At 32.3% G+C, this 24,125-nt stretch overlaps 1 protein-coding gene across 1 annotated transcript; it reads left to right on the forward strand.

The window, feature by feature from the left end:
- Window positions 1-1,372: 1,372 nt before the first annotated feature.
- On the forward strand, window positions 1,373-13,351 carry LOC134701996 (uncharacterized). The gene is made up of 8 exons (XM_063563107.1): window positions 1,373-1,451; window positions 2,990-3,316; window positions 3,681-3,698; window positions 5,976-6,080; window positions 8,142-8,201; window positions 9,851-9,916; window positions 12,487-12,570; window positions 13,284-13,351. The coding sequence occupies exons 1-8, from the start codon at window positions 1,409-1,411 to the stop codon at window positions 13,349-13,351; spliced, it is 771 nt and encodes a 256-aa protein (XP_063419177.1). The 5' UTR covers window positions 1,373-1,408.
- Window positions 13,352-24,125: the final 10,774 nt, after the last annotated feature.

Raw genomic sequence — 24,125 nt, forward strand, 5'->3', positions numbered from 1 at the left:
TTGTCATCTACTGCCCCAACAAAAGATGCAATGTTAAAGCACATCAAACGAGCCAACTTTCAGGCAAAGATTCGAAAATTTGTTCTTCAGCACAACACTGTTCCATCGCCAAACAACCATGGTTGGATTGTTAAGAACGATTTGATCAGCATCAATAGTCTAGACCAACCGCCCGTGTTAGATGCTATATTGATACTGCTAACCTGTTCATGTAAAGCTGGTTGTGCCATCAAAAGATGTTCATGTGTTCGGCAAGGTTTATCCTGTACAGATGGCTGCAAATGCATGAATGCTTGTAGCAACAAGAATAATCAAATCGTTGATATGGCTGGGGATGACGACAAAGATGATGGAAATGATGGTGACGATACATGTAATTCAGTAGATGGCGTTGACAAAAATGAAGATGATTCTATGGAATGAATTTCTTCATTACCTTAAAATGGGAAGATTCTGTTGTTAAAAGAACTTGTTTATATAGATTAGACCGTTGGTTTTCCCGTTTGAATGATTTTACACTAGTAATTTTGAGGCCCTTTATAGCTTGTTGTTCGGTGTAAGCCAAGGCTCCGTGTTGAAGGCCGTACTTTAACCTATAATGGTTTACTTTTTAAATTGTTATTTGGATGGAGAGTTGTCTCATTGGCACTCACACCACATCTTCCTATATCTATTAAATATAGATCTTAAAACCCTGACAGTTCTTTTATTTTTTAGAACTATGTGTGGATTTTTAATGAATGTGTTTGTCATTGATTGCATGTTTTTTTTTTCCTTTCTTACCTTTGAATTTTGTTCAACTGCCTCTAGTTACTTGATGCTCTATGTTTCAATGTAAAAATATACCTGTTCTTATCAAGGCAACTAGTATGCATGCTTTGTTTCATTCAAAATCCTGTATTTTGGATATTACCCTTCCCCTTTTTTTCTTGGTTCTATACGATTTGAAATTAAATAAGAATTAGCCTCCGTATTAATTAGATATGATCTATTCAATTTAATAAGAGAAATAGTACCGAATACTTTGTTTATTCTTTTTTTTTCGGTTTATATCTGTTAATCAAACATTTTTATATACTCTTAAATAAGACCTCTTTTGACCCCTTTTTGATACGTTTTAAAAGTCTAACACCTCTTAAAATATTCTTCAGACATTACTCTTTAGATTATACCAAAAAAAATGCGGTACCGTGGGGTGTATCACAGAACTGAAATTTTACCTTACCAGCTGACGGACTATAATGATTGAACCATACTGTCATATGCTATTTTTTTCATATTTCGTAGCAAATGCCCCTTTACTATTTTTGTTCATTAATAAATTCCGAATGATTTTATTAGTAACAGATACAGTTTTATAATTATCAATTGTAGAATAATTTCAACTGCAGAGAAAAAAACGTGCAACATGGACCTTATGTTTCTGTTAATTCTTGCTGCTGTGATAACAGGTAAAGAAAGACCATATTTTTAATTTCGATATCATTTATATCCTGAAGAGATATATCATTATCGACGCTTTTTTCATAATTTTATCAATTTGCAAGAACAAAATATTCCTATTATAAAAGAGAGACGAAAGATACCAGAGGGACAGTCAAACTCATAAATCGATAATAAACTGACAACGCCAAGTATAAAAGTACCACACCATCAAATGAATGATCTCGTTACCTTACGTAGTATACAAAATAATACACATTATTATAATTAAGTGTTTGGTGATGTACCAATTCATGACAAGAAAGATAACGAGAAACACGTGATTTCCTAGTTCATCCCTGTAACTTACATGTATGTGTCAATTATGTATCTATTTTTTGTAAGCCATCATACATGTGCATTAAATATATTTTTCTTGGGTAGTAATATTACAAATATCATATTTCCATCAAAACTTATATTCAGCTTTACAATAGAAAGTTTTGATAATTTACATCCACAGAATATAAACATTTCACGGTTAATGACTTTTATCATATAATTTATAAACACTTGAACGTCGCTGACCGACGACATGTGGGCAGTACTTAGTTATTAACCAATAACACAATGACTAGCTATGAACATAGACGATATAGAAAAAAACAGATGCGAAATAACACTAGATCATGATAGCTTATTTAGTTGTACGAATCTGATAAATCAAATATTAAATCTGAAAACTGAAATCCAAAAAACTATTTCCTCATTCAATTATTTTTTATGAAATGAACGGATGATAATCTCATGTACAACTTCCTGCCTTAATTTTCTGGTAAAGTGATTGAAAAAATTACCTCGACGAATTGGAGGCTGACATTGTATCCACATTTTGTATACTGCAAATAATTTTTAGTTTCATTTCAACTGCGTTTTCGAGTCAGCAGGCGTGACTAGGTTCGTTAGATATTTCTATTGAATTGCCGACCATTTTCCTAATGTTTGCTCAATATTATGCATACAACTTTTTGTAATAGTAGTTAAATTGTAACTATTTCTTTTAAAATGTCGTTTTATTGAAGTATATAACTTATAAAATTGAGAAAGGAAATGGTGAATGTGTTAAAGCGACAACCATAGAGCAGACAACAGCCTTAACTTATATAATTGTCAACGATAATTAAACATTTAAAACATTTAATTTTATATTCACCAACCAGTCAAATTTGTGTATTCTATATTTCCTTTTCACTAGGAAACCAATATTTATCTAGATCTAAAACGGTCATTTTGAGAAATTTATTAACTACAAGCGAGTAGTCTTCAATGTTATGAATTTACAATTCAAATGTGCTAACACTTATTCAGTTTTGTTATATCACAATTCTCTTAAAAGGGCATACGGTAAAGAAAGGTTTTGATGTGTGTGGTGGATTCGAATTTTCTTAAATTTTCAAATGAGAGATGTCCTCATTAAAATTGAATACAAATACAATGGGTTTTTTTTTATTGCATAGCATATTTCAAAATAATTTAAGTTATGTTGCTATAAAAATATATTTTACAGGCACTGATGTGTGTAATATTCAAATCTGCTTGACGTGGACTGTGCAAAATAATTATCTTGATATAAGATGCAGAGTCAACAATCTAAGGTTTGGGGTTGTAGTTGTTAACAACCGACAGCAAGAGCAAGGATTTTGTATTCACCCTAGACCAACACCAAAATGTGTTGCCTCCAACAATAACACAGAAATTATGCAAAATTCTTTGACAAATATAACATACTTACGAATTCAAGGAGAAATGGACAGGCATTTCAATGGACGTTGGGAGTGTAAACATGGAACAAACAGGGATAGTGCAACTATCAACGTTACTATTCTGAATTCATGTAATTATATACATGATATGCTAGTAGTCAGTTTATTTTTCCTCCGAATGCCGACAGTAACATATCTTTGAAATTATTCTAAAAATCTTTTCTTTAAGAAGAAAGTAAAATTATGAAAGTATGGCATTAAACCTTCGACTTGTTTTTCAAAATACGCCAGCACGGATGCGTCATATTCGATTTATTGATTTAAAAATGTATATAGATTCATCAGGGAAAAAATGTAGATTATTTCCGCATGCAACAAGTCACGATAAACATCTGATGTGCAAACTCTTTCTCGTGTGTATGTAAACTTTAGATATTTGTTTAAAATGAACCTTTACTAATATCATAAAACAAAACGATTATATTTACTTTACAGATTCGAAAAACATCCAAGGTAGGTACATGGTATGATTTAAATTACTGCATTGAAGTATACCGAACTATTTTTAAACAGAAGTTACATTACCTTCTCAAATGATCATAAAGCAAATAGATAGAGAACAAAAAAAATATAAAATGCAGTTATTATACACTTAAGGTGGTATGGGTGTCTTTCGCCATCTTGGATTGTAAAAAACAGAGAATCTAAGGTCCATATTATCTATCAAGTTAGCAAAATTTGATGCAGGAATGCAGATATTTAATGTGAATTTTCATTTAAAAGAACCAATTTATAAGAATATAACATAGAAATATTAATATTTTTACAAGTGTAGATTATTTTGGTAGTTTTTGAATATTTTCAAATTGGAAGTTTAAGGGGAGGTAACTCTAAAACAGTGCATTTTCTGCTGGACTCTACATGAAATTTTCCTATTTTGTCTTTTAGCCGGAAAAAACGTACGGTGACCCTATCTTTTCTTTTGATATTCTCAAAGCATTGTCTGAAAGCAATCTTTTCCTAATTTATTTTACAATTCTATCAATTTGTTTAGTTTCTATAAACAAAATATTGTTTTTTCCTGTATAATCCATACAGAATTTGTCATTTTGTCACAACCTGTAGCTTGAGAAAATGCGCGGTGACCTATCATTTTTCTAATATTTTTGAACATGTATCAATAGATACTACATTTTGACAAAGTATACACAAATTCTATCATTTTTATTTTAGACTCCCATACCACCTTAATATCTGTGTTATGAAGCCAACGAAGCCTTTGATAGCATTACTATCACTGGTGTTGAAGGCTTTGTTGGTAAATGTATAATCCGTTCAGTTGCTGTAATTTGAAACATTTTGTATTTTTTTTTAAATTAATTTATAAGAGGATGTGGTATGAGTGCTAATTGGACAACTCTCCATTCAAGTTGTAAAAGTATCCCATTTTAGATCAATTAATCTCGTCATAACGAATCCTTGGCCCACAACAAACAACAAGTATAAAGGTGTCCACAAAATACTAGTGTAAAACCATTCAAACGGGAAAAGCAAAGGTTAAATCAATATAAAAATCGAGAAACTAGAAACACTTATAGCCACATCCCTGAAAATGACATCTACTGAACATACAGGAATGTGTTTCGACCAAAACAAACACTTTTATCCTTGTTCAGGTGTGGCCTAAAATCTTGTCCATGTGGATATTATCAGCTCTCCACGGACGGAATAAATATTTTTATTTACAGAGTTGAGTTTGTATCTTCGATCGACTTTCATTTTGGTCTTAGTAAATATTTCAGCTCATTGTGGTTTGAACCAGCGTTTAGTTTCAGATATGCTGCCCAAGATTACAACTAAAATGATTATAACATGAAAAACGTAAGAACTATGCAGTCCAATATACCTATTGATATTTTTAAATGGGTGATCAACTTGGAATTTGCATTCGTCCGCCACCATGTTCCGTGAACAAATCCTCGTAAACCATATGGTTATGATCAGTCACTTATTATCTAAAGTATAACACACCATCGACAATATGCATGCTTATTCTTTGTTCTATCTGTTTTAACAGTTTAAGTAGTTTATAACATAATTCTTCAATGAGAGGGTATGTAAAGGGAATCAAGGATCGTCGATAATAATAAAAAAGGCAACTAAAGTATACCGGTGATCCGGGTTACAAACATATTAACTATAAAAGGAAAACAACGGAACAACATAAATGCTGAAGTGCATAAAAACAAACACGAACATACATGCAAACGAACTATTTGATAACACCTATCTTATTCCTTACTTGGTATAGGACATTTTAAGAAAACAAAAACGGTGGATCGAACCTGGTTGTAATGTTATCCAAATCTCCTGCTAATTGGCAATTATAAAAAATATTGCTTAAATGACAACACAACGTGACAGAAAAACAGAGCACTCAAACTGAAGACCACTCAGCATAAAGAAACGTACAAATAAATTGTTTCTTCTATACTATTGACATATGTCATAATACTCATATTAAAGTCGAAGAAAAAATCCTAAAATAAATTTATCATAGATACCAGGACTAACTTGTGTGCATACGACATACGCGCGGTTTGTTTTTACAAAAGACTCATCAGTGACGCTCGAATCCAGAAAGTTAAAAAGGCCAAATAAAGTACAAAGTTGAAGAGCATTGAGGACCAAAATTCCACAAATGTTATACTAAACATCAATGTTAGAATTTAGAATTTAACAAGAAGTTTATGTATGTTTTCATCTAGTAGTATTTCCTTTTCATTGAAGATCCACGGTGTTGGCAGTCGTATTTCGCATATACAATGATTGGTTTTTCCTGTCCTGTATATTTTTGGCTTTGCATATTTGTAACCTGTCGTGGAAAACGCGTAGGTAAGAATTTTACATTTCATGAACTACAATATTGACAGTCATGTTTTTTAAAAGTAGACTGTAAGCAGGTTTAATAAAATCATCAGTTCGAAAGTGCATTTATTAGAGAAATTTAAAGCTGTACATTTTTCGGTATTTAACATTTTGAAGAGACAGATGTTGTGGATATTTGTTTTCTCTTATCGACAAATATGTACTTATTTCAGAAAGAACACTTCTAAATTGTGCAAAAAACAATTGTGGGTTGCCTTAAAAATAAAATGTGGACTTTTAAGCAAATACTATTTGTATATGTACGAAAAGAGAGATGTTTAAACATACAGAAATTACCCTTCATTACACCGATAAATCCATACAAAATTAAGGTGAAAATATTTCTTCTGAAATCTGGACTGAGAAGTTATAAGCGCCATTTCGGTTTTAAATTAGACGATATTACGTTGGCTTGTCAAGATAATCCGTTAAATCTAAAAGTCTTGCAGACATTGTCCATGTTATCATTACGTATACAGTCCAATAGTTATCAAAGCTACCAAGATTATAATTTGATACGGCAGATGCGCGTTTCTTCTACACAAGACGCATCATTGACGCTCAGATCAAAATAGTTATAAAGCCAAACAAGTACAAAGTGGAAGAGCATTGAGGACCCAAAATTCCAAAAAGTTGTGCCAAATACGGCTAAGTTAATCTATTCCTGAGATAAGAAAAAACTTTTTCGAAAGTTTTTCGACAAATTCAAATTTTTTGTAACAGGAAATTTTTGAAAATGACCATATTCTTGATGACCATGTCAACACCAAAGTGTTGACTACTAGGCTGGTAATTCCCTCGGGGACGAAACATCTACCACCAGTAGCATCGATTCAGTAATGTAAATAGTTATCAAAGGTACCAGGATTATAATTTAATAAACCAGACGCTCGTTACGTCTACAAAAAACTCATCAGTGACGCTTAGATCAAAATAGATATTACGCCAAGCAAATAAAAAGTTGAAGAGCATTGATGACCCGAAATTCCAAAAAGGTGTGCCAAATACGGCTAAGGTAATCCGTTACCTTAAAATAAGAAAATCGCTAGAAAAATTCAAAATAGGCCTTCAAATATTTTGCGTAAGCCAGCTGTGGCAATTCGAAAAGCATTTAAATATTATTATTAATAATCTCTAATTTTCAGTCATTATCATGACAAGTTCTCCATAAAATCTTTTAAATTGTGTCGGAAAGAAATCAGTCTGATGCAAATAGATGTCTGTACGTCTGATAACTTATTGCGGGTTTACAAAATCTGTAAACGTTTAAAAATGAGTTCATGCAATAGAAGTTACAAAGTCGAACTTTTACTTTTACATTGTTTTAGTCGTATTCGAATGTATTTTAATCAATCAAAGTCTTAGGACGACCGTACTTTTACCTAAACTGGTTTACCCTTACAAGTTGGGGCTTGTATAGAGGGTACTCTCATTGACACTCATATCACATCTTCTTATGTCTTATCAATGCACATGTATACGTGAGTGCACTTGCAAGAGGTCGAGTTATATCCGGTGCAGCTTATTTTCATTTCTCAAATGTACAACACTACTCCACACTTTGTACAGAAAACAGACAATATCTATTATATGCCTTTGCCACGTTCACTCTGTGTTTTAATTAGATGTATTTATATTTGTATCCATCTCATGAGTTTTATATATTTGATTTTTATAGTTCGTTGTACTGTGACAACACTGTACATGTCCCTGATTAAGGGAAGCGTAAGATCCCGCTTACATATTCAACCCCGGAACATGCTGTATGTTTGTGACTGTCCCTGTTATTCAGTGGTTTTGTTTGTTGCTGTGTTTGATAATTGTTTTTCGTTAATTCAAAAGTTCTGTGTCATTTGGTCTCTTGTGAATAGATGTTTCTTTGCAGCATACACACCGCATCTTCTTTTAATATGTAATATGGAAATATTTGATAAAGGTTAGTTCGAGATGCAAAACCTTAATCTGCTTATACATGTTATATACGAAGCGACTTGATTTTTTTTATACTCGATTTCCTTTTTTTTGTAGAAAGTACATGTAAGACACTGTGGAAAAACACTAGATTGAAACTCCAAAAATACAAAACAGGTATATTATAAACAATGAAGAATGTACGGTACATGAATGCAACGCTGCTTTACTGTGGTCATACTTACCTGTAGGGAAACAAAGCATTTTTCTTACTTACATATAAAAAATAATATGTAATTTGCTTTTAAATAATCAAGGTTAATAAGGTCAATATTTAAGATAACTTACAGGACACAGAAAGGTAGAGTTCGAATTAAAACACATCAACACACGTCGGATTATTCTCATTTTTTTTTATAATTTTTTTTACCTCTGAATGAGATTCTTGCATTCGTAAGTTTTTAATATACGTAGGACTCTTGAATAAATTTTTTTTTACCAAATATCGAATACTAAATCATTTACATTGTACATGTCTTTTCTGTTTTATGTCATTAATGGTTACAATATTCACTCGTTCATGCGTTATATTCCATTATTTATTCAAAAGAAGTCCACAAAACATTTGACACATAAGTCTTTGTTCGATGTTGATTCATGATTGCATTGAGTGGTGTTTAGCGCCACTTTCAGCAATAGTATGCTATTTTGTGTCGGTCTAAGTTTACTTCTACACGTATGTGTGCCCGGGTTCGAACTCGTAACATTTTGTTGACAGGTTAATGATACAGTTGATTGACTTCTTAGACTTAGTAGGCCAATGAGGCACCGTGCAATGGTAAAGGTCTCAATAAAATTTTGAAATGAACATTACAGTAGTCATTTTAGTGACCTTGATGGCTTGCTGTTCGGTGTGCATCAAGGCTTTGCGTACATGGACGTTCTGTGATCTATGATTGATTACGTTTTACACATTGGATAATGAATGAGGAGTTGTCACCTTGGCACGCATACCACTCGTCTTGTTTCTTTTCACCAAATATTTTACCTTTGTTTTAGCTATTTAAAAGGCCAATTGCATTTAGATATTTTTTGTCATGAATTTTACACATTTTCCGTCTCAATTTTCTGTTATAAATTTTCGTTTTCCCTTTACAGCAACAAGATTGATTGGAATGTTCATAATTCTAATAATTTTGATCCTGTTTCTAATACCGATTATAAAAGGTGCAATGGATGATACCATTTGTAAAGGTAACGTCTGCTTTTGATTTGATATAAAAAAAAAACACACACAACATGCGGTGTATGTTGCTATGTTTTTAAATACTTCGTTATAGTGTGTACTGATTAACTCGTATTTGTAATTCCGATTATAAATTATAATAGAGCAGACCAATAGAAATATCACAAAATGTATGTGTATCTAGAAAGAAACTGAACTGTTCTTTAACTTCATCAGAAATATTTATTTTGATGAGATAATATTTTTTATATTTAGCAGGAAAAAGGCTTCACACATTTTATTTAATTAAAAATACAAAAATTCATTGACCTCATATGTATTGATTTTAAACATAATCTTTTAAGTGATAATACCTTTTCTTAGTATAATGATTAATTATCAAGTAACTTCTCCTTAGTTATATATTAGAATAAGTATAAATATTGGTAATGTTTGCATATCATTTATATATATATATATATTTAGCTTTTCCTTATTTGTTTTAAAGTCATTTTAGTCCTGCAAATAGAATCATTAGATGAAATGTAACAATCGTTGATTATTATTTTTGTTTGTTCAATATGCTTTTGTTTCTTTATAGATGAAGAATCATATATCATTGTTGGCGTAGCCATTGCCTTGTTATTCCCAATACCGATAAAATTTGGTAATTTTTGTCAATGCTTGCCTCTAACATTACACGCTCTTATGAACATCCATATCCAATAACTTCCATATTGAAAAGAGTTAACTAATCAGAAGGTGTTCTTGAATTAAACTGTTTTTTTTTAATTCAACGACTTAGCGCTATATTTTGGTATTTAACAATTGGATAACACCTAACACATGTAGGAGGGACAAAAGATACCAAAGGGACAGTCAAACTCATATATCTAAAACAAACTGACAACGACATAGCTTAAAATGAAAGAGACAAACAAACAACAGCACACTTGACACACTATAGAAAACTACAGAATAAAAACGAACCACACCAAAAAACTAGGGGTGATCTCATGTGCTCCGGAAGGGTTAGCAGATCCTGCTCCACATGTAGCATCCGTCTTGTTGCTTATGTGATAACAAATCCGGTTAATAGTTTAAATCGGAAGGTTACATTCATGAAAGGAAAGGGGTTGTTGTTACGACGTAAGGAACATATCCGATATCATTTGTGAAACGGTTATTCCATAACGGTCAACCAACTCGTGATGGCGTCCGTAAAATTTACGAAGGGATGATTTCAACTTCACCATTTGGAACTCTTGGTTTAATAGCTTCCTTGTAAGCAGCAACCATCTATCAAGAAAATCATGATAGGAAATGCAAGCACGTGAATATCGTGTCAATTGGGAGATATATACCCCGTATGCAGGTGCTGCTGGAATGTTGCTACTTAGAAATGGAAAGTTCACAGTTGGAAAGCTGAAATCATCTCTTTTGTCGTAAAGTTTTGTTTTCAACCGACCCTCATTGTCAATTTCTAGATGTAAGTCAAGATATGTCAAGATATCTGTAGTATCCGTTATCTCTAGCTCGACGGGATAAATGCGTTCCACAAAGTCACCAAATTTTGAATTATTTAGTGAAAGAACATCATCCATATAGCGAAAAGTAGAGTTAAAGGATATTGCTAACTTCTTATCTTTCTTCCTAAGAAGTTCCTGTATGAAGTATAACATTTTCAATATAATATGTCTTCGTTGTTTGGCCTTTTTGCTATTCGTACAACATATCATATTTACGTAGTATATGTATTTTATAATAAAATTGAGAAAGGAAATGGTGAATATGTCAAAGCGACAACCAGCCGACTGTTTATGACAGTTTATGACAGTTGTTAATCATTCGTTTCAGTGTTTGAGCTTTTGATTCTACTATTTGATAGGGGTTTTTCCGTATTTAATTTTCCTAGGAGTTCAGTAATTTTGTTATTTTACCTTTTTCCGAATAAAATGAGTTCCTCTGTAGTTGATTTTACGATATCCTGCAGAATTAGGAATTAAAGATGCAATTTCACTCATCTCTCTCATCACTCAAATAATATATGTCAAATAAAAGCAATAATTGTAAACTTCAGTTCAATACTCAGAAATCAAATAAGCGAAATTTAATTCGGGTTACAACACAAAACCGAGAAATTATAAATCCCCCGTTAGCAGCAAAATACCGACTTCACCTCGATATGAGATACACTTTTCATAACGCACAGTATTCAATCGCGTCCTGCCGCTACTCAAACTTATCAAGCGTCACTAGTGCCTTATCAAAAGTTAATGAACTATGGAAATGCCTAAGAAAGTCTAGTCTATTTTCTAAAAAAAAATCAGTAGAAGATACGAATGCCTTGTGGATAAATATCGAGTATTAACTTCACACATTATACATGACGGTCTTGAAGTAAAGATTTTAGGCGTTGACTGCAATTTTTAACGTTGCCACTGTTACTTCTGTTTGTTTTACTATCACATTGATGTCCATATAAAATAACATTTTACGCGACCTTCAAGCAAATGAAGTGTGCAAATTTGACGTTTAGTTAGATACAAACACAGGTTTGATCCACCATTTTTGGAATTATGAGATGCTTGTACCATAATGGGAAAAGGACAGATTTTTTTTCAGAATTTGATGTGAATGAGCTTTTGATTTTGCCCTGTATTAAGTGACTTTCCGTTTTGAATTTTCGTTTGAGTTGTATATATTTGTTATTTTACTTTTTTCATATAAAGAAATCAACTAATCATCAATAAGACGTTTTCCCTTCGAGTTACATTTTAAAAAGAAAACTACGTTTCGATGGATGATATATTTTCTTTTCAATATTCAGCTTTAACCATTATCGCGTAATAAAAATGTCTTTACCAGTCATATCTTTACAAAAAAACAAGAGACATAGAAAAGTGTATTTTACCTAGTATAACATTTTGTTTCAAATAATTTAGAAACATATTTTCCCTATAAACTCTTCCTCAAAATAAACATCAACACTAAAAATTGAAATAAAACTATGAAAAATATTTTTCCACTGCCGCAGAAATATGATGCATTACAGTTTGCAATAGACTTCAACCCGCTTACTCTTAAAAATCTCGATCAGTTGACATACCAAAAGTATATAAGAAAACAAACAAAAACAAGGATTTTTATTTTATTCTAACTTCACACCAATAGTATAACAGAAATTGTATACATTATTTAAGAAACTTCGTATAATACTATTCATTTCTTCTTTAGTCGTTAGGACAGAAAAAGATGTAAATGGAAAAATATCGATCCAAGACAGTCCTAAAACAAAACGAAGTAGTGATACTGGATTCGGTTTGTAATTTCGTATTTGAAAAATAAAAAAAGAGTATATACCGGTATACCGTAACTGCATATTTCCGTTATGAATTTTCCTCGAAGTAAGGTATTTACTTTTTGGAAATATATTTCAGGTGTTTATGAATGGGTTCGTGTACACTTGTGATATTGTCTACACACTCGATGGATACGGGACGAACTGAACGTTAAGGTTTTCCAGAAGAAGAAAAAAACATATATACAATGAACCAGATTTTTAAATGTCTTCCTCACAAACATTATAACTGCATCATCAGTCAATAATTCGATAAAATATGATGTTAAATCATTCAATCTGTGTTTTGTTTTCACAAAAAATGAGTTTTTAACATTTTAACAAACAAAAACATTTTTTACGATCTACTTCTATTTGAATAAAACTCAGAGATAAAATGAATTACCTAAATTTACAATTAAGAATGAACAACTGAATGTAGATTGTAGACATATTGTCCTTGAATAGCACCTCGCATCATTTGAAATTCTTACTGTTATAAAAGAAAAAAAAGAAACAGCTGTACGAAACCTTCACTAAATAATCCGGTTGTATAATGGTGATGGAATAAAGGACAATATTTCTATTTCTAAATGATTTTGTTTATAGGAATATGTTTGTATTTACGGTCAATTAAAATCATACTAAAGTTGGATTTATGCTGTTAAATCATTTATTTTTTTTATTTTTGTAGATCCCCTTGATCCATTGGTCATAATATTTCCGGAGAATGACCAAGAAATAACTGAATTTGATGTATAAAATTAATGAGGAAATGCGTCCTTATTCGAAAGAATATTTGGCTGTGTTATTGAACAGGAAAAGATGTTCTTTTCAGTATAGGATAAATCAAGTGAAATGGGAAAGACTTTGTGGTTTTTAGACAAGTTAGGTGTATTTCGCGATTATAGTACATGACAAAAACAGAATCTCCTGAGCACTAGTTTATTTCAGATTCATCTGAAGAATAAACTGAAGATGTTGGATTATTGATAGTTCGATTTCACTGCGTGTTGATATCATAGGGAATATAATAGTTTGCAATTGCCTTTTGTTTGTTTTTGTATCCGTCCATTTGAAATTTCCTTTGGTCGTTATTCCATTACTTACGTTATATTATATATTCAGGTCTCAGAGAGGATATTTACTGACATTCCTGGCTTAGAGTTTCTATCCCCTGAGCCAAAGGTGAAGGGAATATAAGCCCTAAGCCGGGAATGTCACAGTATATACCTTGTCTGAGAACTGAATTACACGTATATGTTACGTATTACCTCTGACTTAATGTTATGTTCCAGTGCAGATATTTGTTGAATATTTACAATGCGGCACGAATATTCATTACATGTTGTCCCTTTAATATTCTGGGTAATCCATTTAAATGCTCCTCTTTATCCTGACAATTATTTTTCGTTAACAAATAGTTTCAATAAATTTTTTAGATATCATAATTTGTGTTTGTATGTATGTGTGTGTGGCTTTATTTTTTACAGCAGCTATATTGAAAAATCATACCTGATGTTATATTTGTTATTCTCGTGGGATTTTGTCTGATGCTTTGTCCGTTTCTGTGTGTGTTACATTTCAGTGTTGTGTCGTTGTTCTCCTCTTATATTTGATGCGTTTCCCTCTGTTTTGGTTTGATGCCCCGTTTTTGTTTTGTTTTTTGTCCATGGATTTATGAGTTTTGAACAGCGGTATACTACTGTTGTCTTTATTCGGCATACGTGAAAGATTTTCTAATTTGTTGTTATCGTATATGTAGTAATTTATAATAACACTTTTAACATTAAATTTAAGCATTACTTGTGTGATTTTGTACTAGAAATATAGTATTGACTGAAGCACGTCATTATTTTGAATTTTATATTGATAATGCACTCAACTAAAACAAATTTTGAAAGCAATACTAGTAAATCATTATCTTTATTTTATAAATTATGTGTAAGCTTATCAAAGAAACCACAGTTTAAAATCAAGTTTAGACCTCAAACGGTTTATTCGTTTTCATATTACATGTATAACGCTTTACTAGCATCCGAATTAAAAAAATTTTGCTTTAAGGAATGACACGGGAACATTTATGTCGATGAACACTACTGGAAACTATAATTTTAAAAAGAAATCAAAAGATTTAAATCTTTACTAGAAGACACCCGCGAAATCGCGGGCATATACAGCTTATGAACTGTTGTAGAATGATTTTTTGTAAAACATACTATAGATATAGGAAGATGTGGTGTGAGTGCCAATGAGACAACTCTCCATTCAAATAACAATTTAAAAAGTAAACCATTATAGGTTAAAGTACGGCCTTCAACGCGGATCCTTGGCTCACACGTACGTACCGAATAACATAAAAGGTATCAAAAGCCCTCTCTCTTTTTCCAAAGTCCGATATTTGTTTCATTTCTGTTAAATTCAATTATATTCGTGTTTCTGGCCTACGACCAGAATGATTTTTCTCCTTTGCTACACTGCTACTTTTGGTAAAAGTCAAATCAAATTAAAAATTTGCACAATTTCAAACATAAAATAAATGTAACTGCTTATATATAGACCATTATTATAGTCTAAAAAATATGCTTCTATGACAATCCATCAGACTGACCGCTTTTTTTTAGCCTTATTAACATGCCAATGGTAGGATTTTAATCATATATACATAAATGACTAATACCGACTTATGCTAATATGAGGGGTTGTCGGAGGGGTCCTGATCCCAAAATCCCGAGATGCAGAATTTAAAGAAATTCATATCCCGAAATCGAAAAATATATTCCCGGATCCCGTAAGGATCAATCCCCAAATTCCGAGCTTAAAAACACCCGATCCCGACGCCCTGAAAATGGTCCTGCCTCCCTCTAATCTCTACCTTACTTTCATTTTTGCCAAATCACTATTTTCCCTTTTAACAATTAATTTTTATGCTCCAATTATGGGCATTATGTTTCTAGTCCGTGCATCCGTGCGTTCGTTCGTCCGGTCGTACGTCCGTTCGTCTCGTCTGTCTGTCCCACTTCAGGTAAAAGTTTTTGGTCGAGGTAGTCTAAGATGAAGTTGAGCATGTTTTGCTTATTTTAATATATATGCAAGTGGTATGACCCCTTAAATAGTAAACGATTGAAAGAAAACAGTGGACAGAATACAGAGAGTCTCTATATATTAAAGAAACTGACAGTAAACAAAATCAGGGACTTTCTATACTAACATATACATTCCCTGACAGAATACAGAGGGTCTCTATATATTAAAGTAGTATTATCGTAGTTTACATGTAGATAAACGCGAAAAATATTTGTCCACTCTAAAGAGGTATAATAGTTGTGATTTTGCGATCTAAACACCATGATATGGAGAACGCTCTACGATTGGTTGTACTTGTGTCACATGTTTTACTTATTTTAATATATATGCAACTGGTATGACCCGTAAAAATAGTAAACATTTTAAATAAAAAAAAGTAAACAGAATACAGAGAGTCTCTATAAATTAAAGAAGTGGAATCGTAGTTTACATGTAGATAAACGCGAAAAATAATTGTTCTCTCTAAGGAGGTAAAATAGTTGTGGTTCTTGCGATCTAAACACCATTTTATGGAGAACGCTCTGATTGGCTTATATATTTTTCATTTTTGTTATCTATCATACGATTGGTTTTGTTTGTGCATGTTTCAAACCGGAAGTCTTATCTATGACTAAAAGTCAGTCTGATGACGGAATCATATCCGGACTCTTTTTTTGTCGTTTTTCTTCCAAAATAACTCAATCTGAATAATCATAAGAATGGATGACAAATGCGGGTATGCATGTTACCTAAAGGATAAAAAGGCACGATGATTGATTTATTGTGGAAGGAAGAGAAGCGACACAAAAAAATCAGATCTTCTCGTTTAATAGTATAGATATGCAAGTGGTATGACCCCTTATAGTGGAAGATATTAGCAGGCAAAATCGAGGGAATTGTGCAAATGATGATACAAGCATGAAAATTTACAAAAAGCATTATTATTATATACTTTTTAAGAAACAACTGCTGGCCATTAAAAAAAATCATTTTTTCAAGATGGCCACCACCGTTTTCTAAAATGGCGATTATTTCAGTTTGAAAATACTTATTTTTTTCTAGAAAACTTTTCGTTTACCTTCTTTTAGTAAAAAAACAGCTGTCAGGTTTGGTAGCTACCTTCCTTACATGTGAATAATTCACTAGACATGAGTATTTGACATATACAGGGTTTGCGCATGCGCAAAAATGTAACAAAATTCATTAAAAACATTTTATTTTTTTACAATAAAATATTAAGTGATTTGGGATTTTCAATGATATTATGATTTGGGTTGATAACATATTTCAAGGTTATAACACACATGATTTAACAATTTTGCGCATGCGCAAATTATTTATAGACATTATAAGTGATTTGTATGCATTACCAGGTCAAACTCAGTGGTATAAATCGTAGTTCATCTCATTACTCAAAAAAGCAAGTAAGTGTAAAATATTTAATGCCACTGTTTAAAAACAAGCCCATTCAGTTGCAATGATCAGGTATTTGATGGATAAGACGGAAAATGTTGTGAATGCACTTTTGGTAATGGATATTTCGTAGGAATTGTCTGATTTGTACAGAGAAGATAAGTTTTCCGTCATGTGAGGTGGATTTCACATTGAAATGACTTGTTATAAAATTCTGGGTAATATATTACGTGAAAGTAGATGGACATATGTCCTCACTAAAACCAATATTGCAACACCTAGAACGGTATATTATTGTATGTATGTTCAAATGTACCTAAGACTAGACACGCGCATCAGACAACTCTATGTGTTTTAGCTTGAATGGTATATTTCGGCTTAAGAAAGCTAAACACAGAAATTATAATCATGTCATGACTGTGTGACGTTCAATATTTTGATAGACTGGTGTAAGAAAATATAGCCACAGTTTAATTCCTGGCGTTCAATTATAGAATAAGAACTTCTTGTAAATTTGGTAGTATGCTCATTTCATGAGTCAGATTTTGTACAAACAGTTCATATAAAGCATGATACCGTATTTATATATGTCTTGAACGTGTAACATATTCTCGATTGCTAGCGACCTTCTCCAAGATATGGCTTCCCTTTTCTCACATCACCCACAGGTGGCAATTGGTTTTGAAAATGATAATGTCACTGTACGTATAAGACCAGAACATATATTTTTCTTATAGCACCATTGATCAGACAAAAAAACACCAAATAATGCAATGGTTAAGGGCGATGTGTTGTCATATGTTTAACCGTAGACTTCATTTAGACGTATTGATGGTAGCTGGACCAGAAGTCAGTAGACTATCACATGAATTTGCAAGATCTAGTGGTTTGAGTCATTCTTTAATAGATGAACGACTCCATAAACACAAAAAGATTTCTTTTAAAAGATCAAAGGCAAATAATTTGAAGATCGTTTGAAGCAAATGCAAAACGAAGGAGAACCGGTTTCTTATAACCAGATCAAAAAGAACAACTTCCTATTATGTCGGTAAAATAAAACTGTAAACGTTTTTGTAAAAATCAAAGCTAGAGAACCTTAGATATCTTTTCTAGACTTTTATTTCTTGTCGCAGTGGACAAATTGATTTGGAATATTTTTTAATCCATAAAGACAAACTGCTCCTCCTTTTTTGTCTTCGGATTTCGTTGCAAATGGATAAACTTGAAACATTTGCAGATCCAAATTCTGACGCATTTGTCGTTGATGGGGCAGTAATGGTTAATTCTAGGCCACCTTGTTGGGCAACACTATTGGATAATTTTGCAATTGTGTCATACGGCTTTAATTAAAATCTTGCATTGAGTATTCAGGAGTAGACATAGTGTTAAATGTTTCCTAAATGAATAATTGAAAGGCTAGATGTGAGAAGATAAAAGTTGGGTTCTGTGGTAGTTTTCTCTATGAAGATGACAACGAAACGTTTTTTCCAAGTGTCTTGCCGACAGAAATGCTTCTTAAGAGACTAATAAAGATACTTTACAGCTACCCCTTGTAAGCATGGAGAAGCAGACATACGAATATTTTTCCATGTTCGGCATGATTATGAAAATTGTTGTAAGACGGTAATTTAAAGTAGCACCGACACAGAGGTAGTTGTATTAAGAATTGCAGCACTCCAAACATATTGTGGAACAAACTGGGAATAGGTTTTGGCAAGAATGAAGACTTTTGATGGCTTCCAGTACGTGATATATAAAATGTGTTTGGTCCTCGTGTAGCTACTCTTCCTTTCATTCATAAATCCGGTGGATGTGACACTTTGTCGGATTTTCGTGGGAAAGGGAATAGGTCAGTTTGGATGACATGGGAAGTATTTCAACATGTAAGGGACGTACTTGTTTCTTTGCTTAAGTAAAAAGACACATACATGGACATAAAAGAAGCATTTGTTTGCATCATGTATGACAGAACAACTGTTACATCACTTTTTGCTGATAACGAGACACGATGTAAATTTTACCCAGGAAGCAGGGGCATTGTGATGTGGTTTTGCCTACAAAAGTTTATTTTTTCTGGAGCGCATCCAAAGAGCAGCGTACCAAGGAGGATAAGTTTGAGCTCAGCCTGATTTATGTACCAATTCATGAACACTGCGGTTGGGTGAAAGAAAAAAAATCGATGACAGTTGGAAACCAAAATGGACTTCTTCGGCTGCAGTTAAAGTTGCAATCGCCTGTCGGGAACTTTTGAAATGAGGAGGCGAAAAATCCAGCTTTGTTTGTGACTGTAAATGCTACCGTTCTGTCATTCCTTCTACGAGTTTTTTATTGGCTACTGTCAGATAATTATAAGATAACCAACCTGTCTTTCTAACAAAACTAGGCATTTAATCTTAACAAAGAATGTGATATCACTTGTTAAGTTGATGAAAATTATAAAAAAAAATACATTTTCAAAAATTCTGCTTCTATTTTGAAACCGGAAATCACTTTTTTCGTCATTTATGTGTTGTTTTGTCGTACTTTTGGAACTGTTATTTACGCTTAATAAAAACTTCCATCGGATTATACCTACTACACAACTTGCAAGGATTTATGAAATGTAGCCAACTGAATATGACGCCATTTGCAAAATGATCGGTGGCTATCTTAAAAAAATGGAAATTTTTGATGGCCAGCACCAGATTTCTTTTAATTATCATTTATTCCACCTTTATACCAAATTCATGCTTGTATTTCATGCTTTTGTTATTACTTGTTAAGTTGTTGAAAATTATTAAAATATTTTCTACGTATCTGTCTCCAATTTGAAACCGGAAACCACTATTTTTCTTCATTTATGTGTTATTTTGTCGTACTAAGGATCTTTTTTTAACGTTTATCCTAACTTACATTGGATTATACATAATACATCTTTCAAGGTTTAAAATCCCTTGTAAACTTGCTTAAAAGTAAAAAAAAAAATCGATATTTTTTACTCTTTTGTCGACATTTTGAAACCGGAAGTGACCAAATATTTCATAAATGTTTTGTCTAGTCGTTATTTATGAACTGACATTTGCTTTTTATCAAATCTAACAATGGATTTTACATATAACACACATTTCAAAGGATTAACAAATAATGGCTACTTTGTTATAACGACATTCTCAAATGTGTGGTGGCCATTTTGAAAAAATGATTTTTTTTTCTGGCCAGCAGGGGATTTTTTATTAGTATCATTTAGTTAACCTTTATACCAAATTTCATGCTTGTATCACGATTTGCACAATTATGTCCATAATATCTCCCACTAAAACAGTAGACAGAATCAGGGCCGACATTCTATACTAACATAAAAAGTCCCTGACAGAGTAAAGATAGTCTCTATATATTGAAGTAGTATAATCGTAGTTTACATGTAGGTAAACGCGAAAAATAATTATCTCTTTAAGGAGGTTTAATAGTTGTGGTTCTTGCGATCTAAACACCGTGATATGAAACGCGAACAGTAATTGTCCTCTCTTAGGAGGAATAATAGTTGTGATTATTGCGATCTAAACACCATGATATGAACACCATGATATGGAGAACGCTCTGAATGGCTTATTTATTTTTCTCCATTTTTGTTATCCATCATACGATTAATTGGTTGTACTTGTGTCAAATATTTTACTTATTTTAATATATATATATATATATATATATACAGCTGGTATGACCCCTTAAAAAGGCGTAAATAGTAAACATTTCAAAGAAAACAGTAGACAGAATACAGAGAGTCTCTATATATTAAGTATCATAATCTTAGTTTACATATAGATAAACGCGAAAAATAAGTATTGTCCTCTATAGGAGGAGGTATAATAGTTGTGGTTCATGCGATGTAAGCCCCATGCTTTGGAGAACGCTTTGATTTGCTTATTTATTTTTCATCATTTAGTTATCTATCATACGATTGGTTTTATTTGTGCATCTTTCAAACCGGAAATCTAATCTATGACTAAAAGTTAGTCCGATGACGGATTCATATCCGGACTCCTTTTTTGTCGTTTTTCTCCTAAAATAACTCAATCTGAATAATCATAAGAATGGATGACAAATGCGACTATGCATGTTACCTATAGGACACACGGGCATGATGATTGATTTGTTGTGGAAGGAAGAGAAGCGACACCCAACATGAGGTCTTCTCGTTTAATAGTATAGATTAACAGTTGGTTTGATAACAATGTTTAACTATGTATGTGTTGAATTCATTATTATTATTATTAATATTATTTCGTATTCAAAGCAATAGTGTCAGTACTGCACTTATTTTCCTAAATGTGTTACCCTGCAACTTATATATAAAGGTTAATTAATCACAATTTGCCTGTGTATTAATATAGTTTATTATATTAAATTTCATATTTGCTGTCTTGAACATACATTCGATACTGCATTGAAACACCGAGTTAAAAAAAGTTAATCACAAAAATACTGAGTTCCGATGAAAATTCAAAAAGGAAAGTCCCTTAAATCATGAAGCTCAAACACATCTAACGATGGATATCAACTGTCATATTCCTGACTTGAAACATGCATGTTCTTATTTAGAAAAGGATGGCTTAAAACCGGTTTTATAGCTGGCTAAACTTTGTACTTGTAAGAAAGTTGCATAAAATCCTATTATATTGACAACGTTGTATGAACAAAACAGACAGACGTAAAAGATATAAATGTCAAAAACAATAACAATCGAAACCAAGGCGTAAACAAAGACTTACAAAACCAAGGGACATCTACATCAACAGTTATATATATAAAAAAAAATTAACACGAACTTAACTAAAAACCGGGAGTGAAATCATCTGCTCCTGAAGGGTAAGCATTTCCTGCACCGTATACGTTACCCATCGTGTTATTACTTTGTTCAGTTCGGTAATGATGGAAGGTTATTATGACTGAGGATGATTTCTGACACACTTTTGTCATAATGGCCAATCAACTCATGATGGCGACTGATCACTGAATCTATTATTATTAAGAGACAGTACATCACCAATATACCGAAAGTTGAAATTAAAAGAATATGTTAATTTCTTTTCTCCTTTCTGTACAAGGCCTTGTATAAATTATGCTTCATAGGATATAAAACACATCTGAAAGTGAAGGAGCGCAATTGGTACCCATTGGGATTCCAATAGTCTGTTTGAAGACCAAACCTCTATTTCGACAAATATGTTGTCAATTGAAAAATCAAGCATGGCAGTGATATCCTCTTCGGTGTATTTTCCTTGACTCTGTATGATTTTTCACAAAGTAAGCTGAATTCCTGCCCAACACTAGATATCTAAAGCGTCTAGTGCCCGTTATGTTAAGGAAACATTAGTGCCGAGTTCTTCCAGTCGAGCTTTAAGTTTAGTTTGGGGAATAGTGGTATAAAGAATTAAAAAAATCAGAGGTTTTAATGTTGGAACAATGTTTTAATGACTGATATTGTAAATTCACCAATAACGCTTTTGAATATTCAGTATCCTCATCTGATTAACACATTTTCTTGAATATGCCGTTTCAGAATATTTCTGAATTTCTTCTTTGACTGCAGTGAGTATGGCAGTAAGAACTTTAGAAAGGGGTTTAGTGGAACACTTGGTAGAACCTGCAATATATCTTTCCATATACGGATTTTTGTGAAGATTAGGAATCCAATATAAGGAAGGAAGATCCTTGTCTTCTATTGGATTAACACCACAGGAGATTAGAACCGATTTATGGTTTTCCAGGATCTCCTACTTCGTAAGCATACCTAGTGTATATGTAGGATTTCCAAGTGTGTTATTTATCCCTAGTTCCTTAATCAGGCAGTCAATGTAGTGTTTCTTGCAAACAAAAAACAATATTGTCAGCTGGAACGACAATATATTTGTCATGGTGGCAATACAACTCCTCTATCACCTGAGGGTCATTAAAGCTAGAAGGAGCTTTGGTGCTCATTGACCCTTTCAAGCTTACTTACTCTTATCCCACTCCGAAAGACCATCAACCTCAACCTTTTCTCTTTTTGCCTAGTCTTTTGCATAACTCTCAACAGAATCCATTAGTAGTTTGAAGTTCTGATTCCAATTGATTAGCTGTGGCTCTCTGTATTTCAATCTCTTAGACAAAAGTTGTCTCAACTTGTAATTATTGACTATGTTTAGGTCTCCAGAAATAAGCCAAAAATAGAGATACAGCAGTCTAAATATGAAAAAGATTAAAAAATTCTTGTTAAAGAGTCTACCTGATATTCGTACACAAATCATCAATAATGTTTAGCTATTTCAAATAGATACATATCATTTTTAATTCTATAACTTGGTTTATGTTTATAATGTTTTGTCTAAGTTTTTTCTCATTCATGTTTTATGGTAAAGTGCACTTTGAGCAATCTTCACGAATTTCATTTGATTAAATATGTAAGATCCATTTAAATATTATAAAAAACATCTTTGTATATATTTGAATCTATAATTTTATGAGATATAGATCATAATTCACGGACTTTTAACAATTGATCTAGGCATGCTACTTCAAGTTAATATTTCTTTTGTGATTATTTTGAAGATATGTTTAAGTTTGATTACCATCCCGTCTGAATGATAAGTTTTCCAATGCTATTAATTTTTTTTTATTGCAAATTTCTTGTATAATTAACCAAAAAGCAAAAATATCTGAGCCATAGAAATTTGATCTGTACCTGTTACCCATGTATCATCGAAATTCATAATGACCACTGTAACATGGGTTCCTCGTGTGCTGAGACTTTTTGGTTTATGTAAGTAGAAATTACATTTATTCGACAAAATACAAATCTTTCATTCTCATGGTTAGGTTTAGTTTAATCTTCAGGAGTCAAAAAAAGAAGAGGATGATAGCCGAGGATTCAGTGCATTACATTTGAATTATCGTGCATTGCCTTTTCATTTGAGCGCAATGCATTTTCATTTGAGCCATTACCTTTATCTGTGAATACATACCGTATCATTTGCTCGTTATGATTATCCTACTCACCTAGGATGTAGTGACAGATAAGTTTCTATAGCAGAACAATGCC

The sequence above is a fragment of the Mytilus trossulus genome, unplaced genomic scaffold (assembly GCF_036588685.1).
Source record: "Mytilus trossulus isolate FHL-02 unplaced genomic scaffold, PNRI_Mtr1.1.1.hap1 h1tg000373l__unscaffolded, whole genome shotgun sequence".
Lineage (NCBI taxonomy): Eukaryota > Metazoa > Mollusca > Bivalvia > Mytilida > Mytilidae > Mytilus > Mytilus trossulus.

Coding starts and splice junctions, on each gene's coding strand:
- LOC134701996 (XM_063563107.1), top strand. CDS start 1,409: ATGGACCTTATGTTTCTGTTAATTCTTGCTGCTGTGATAACAG. Junction 1,452..2,989: donor TCTTGCTGCTGTGATAACAG/GTAAAGAAAGAC, acceptor TATATTTTACAG/GCACTGATGTGTGTAATATT. Junction 8,202..9,850: donor ACTCCAAAAATACAAAACAG/GTATATTATAAA, acceptor GTTTCTTTATAG/ATGAAGAATCATATATCATT.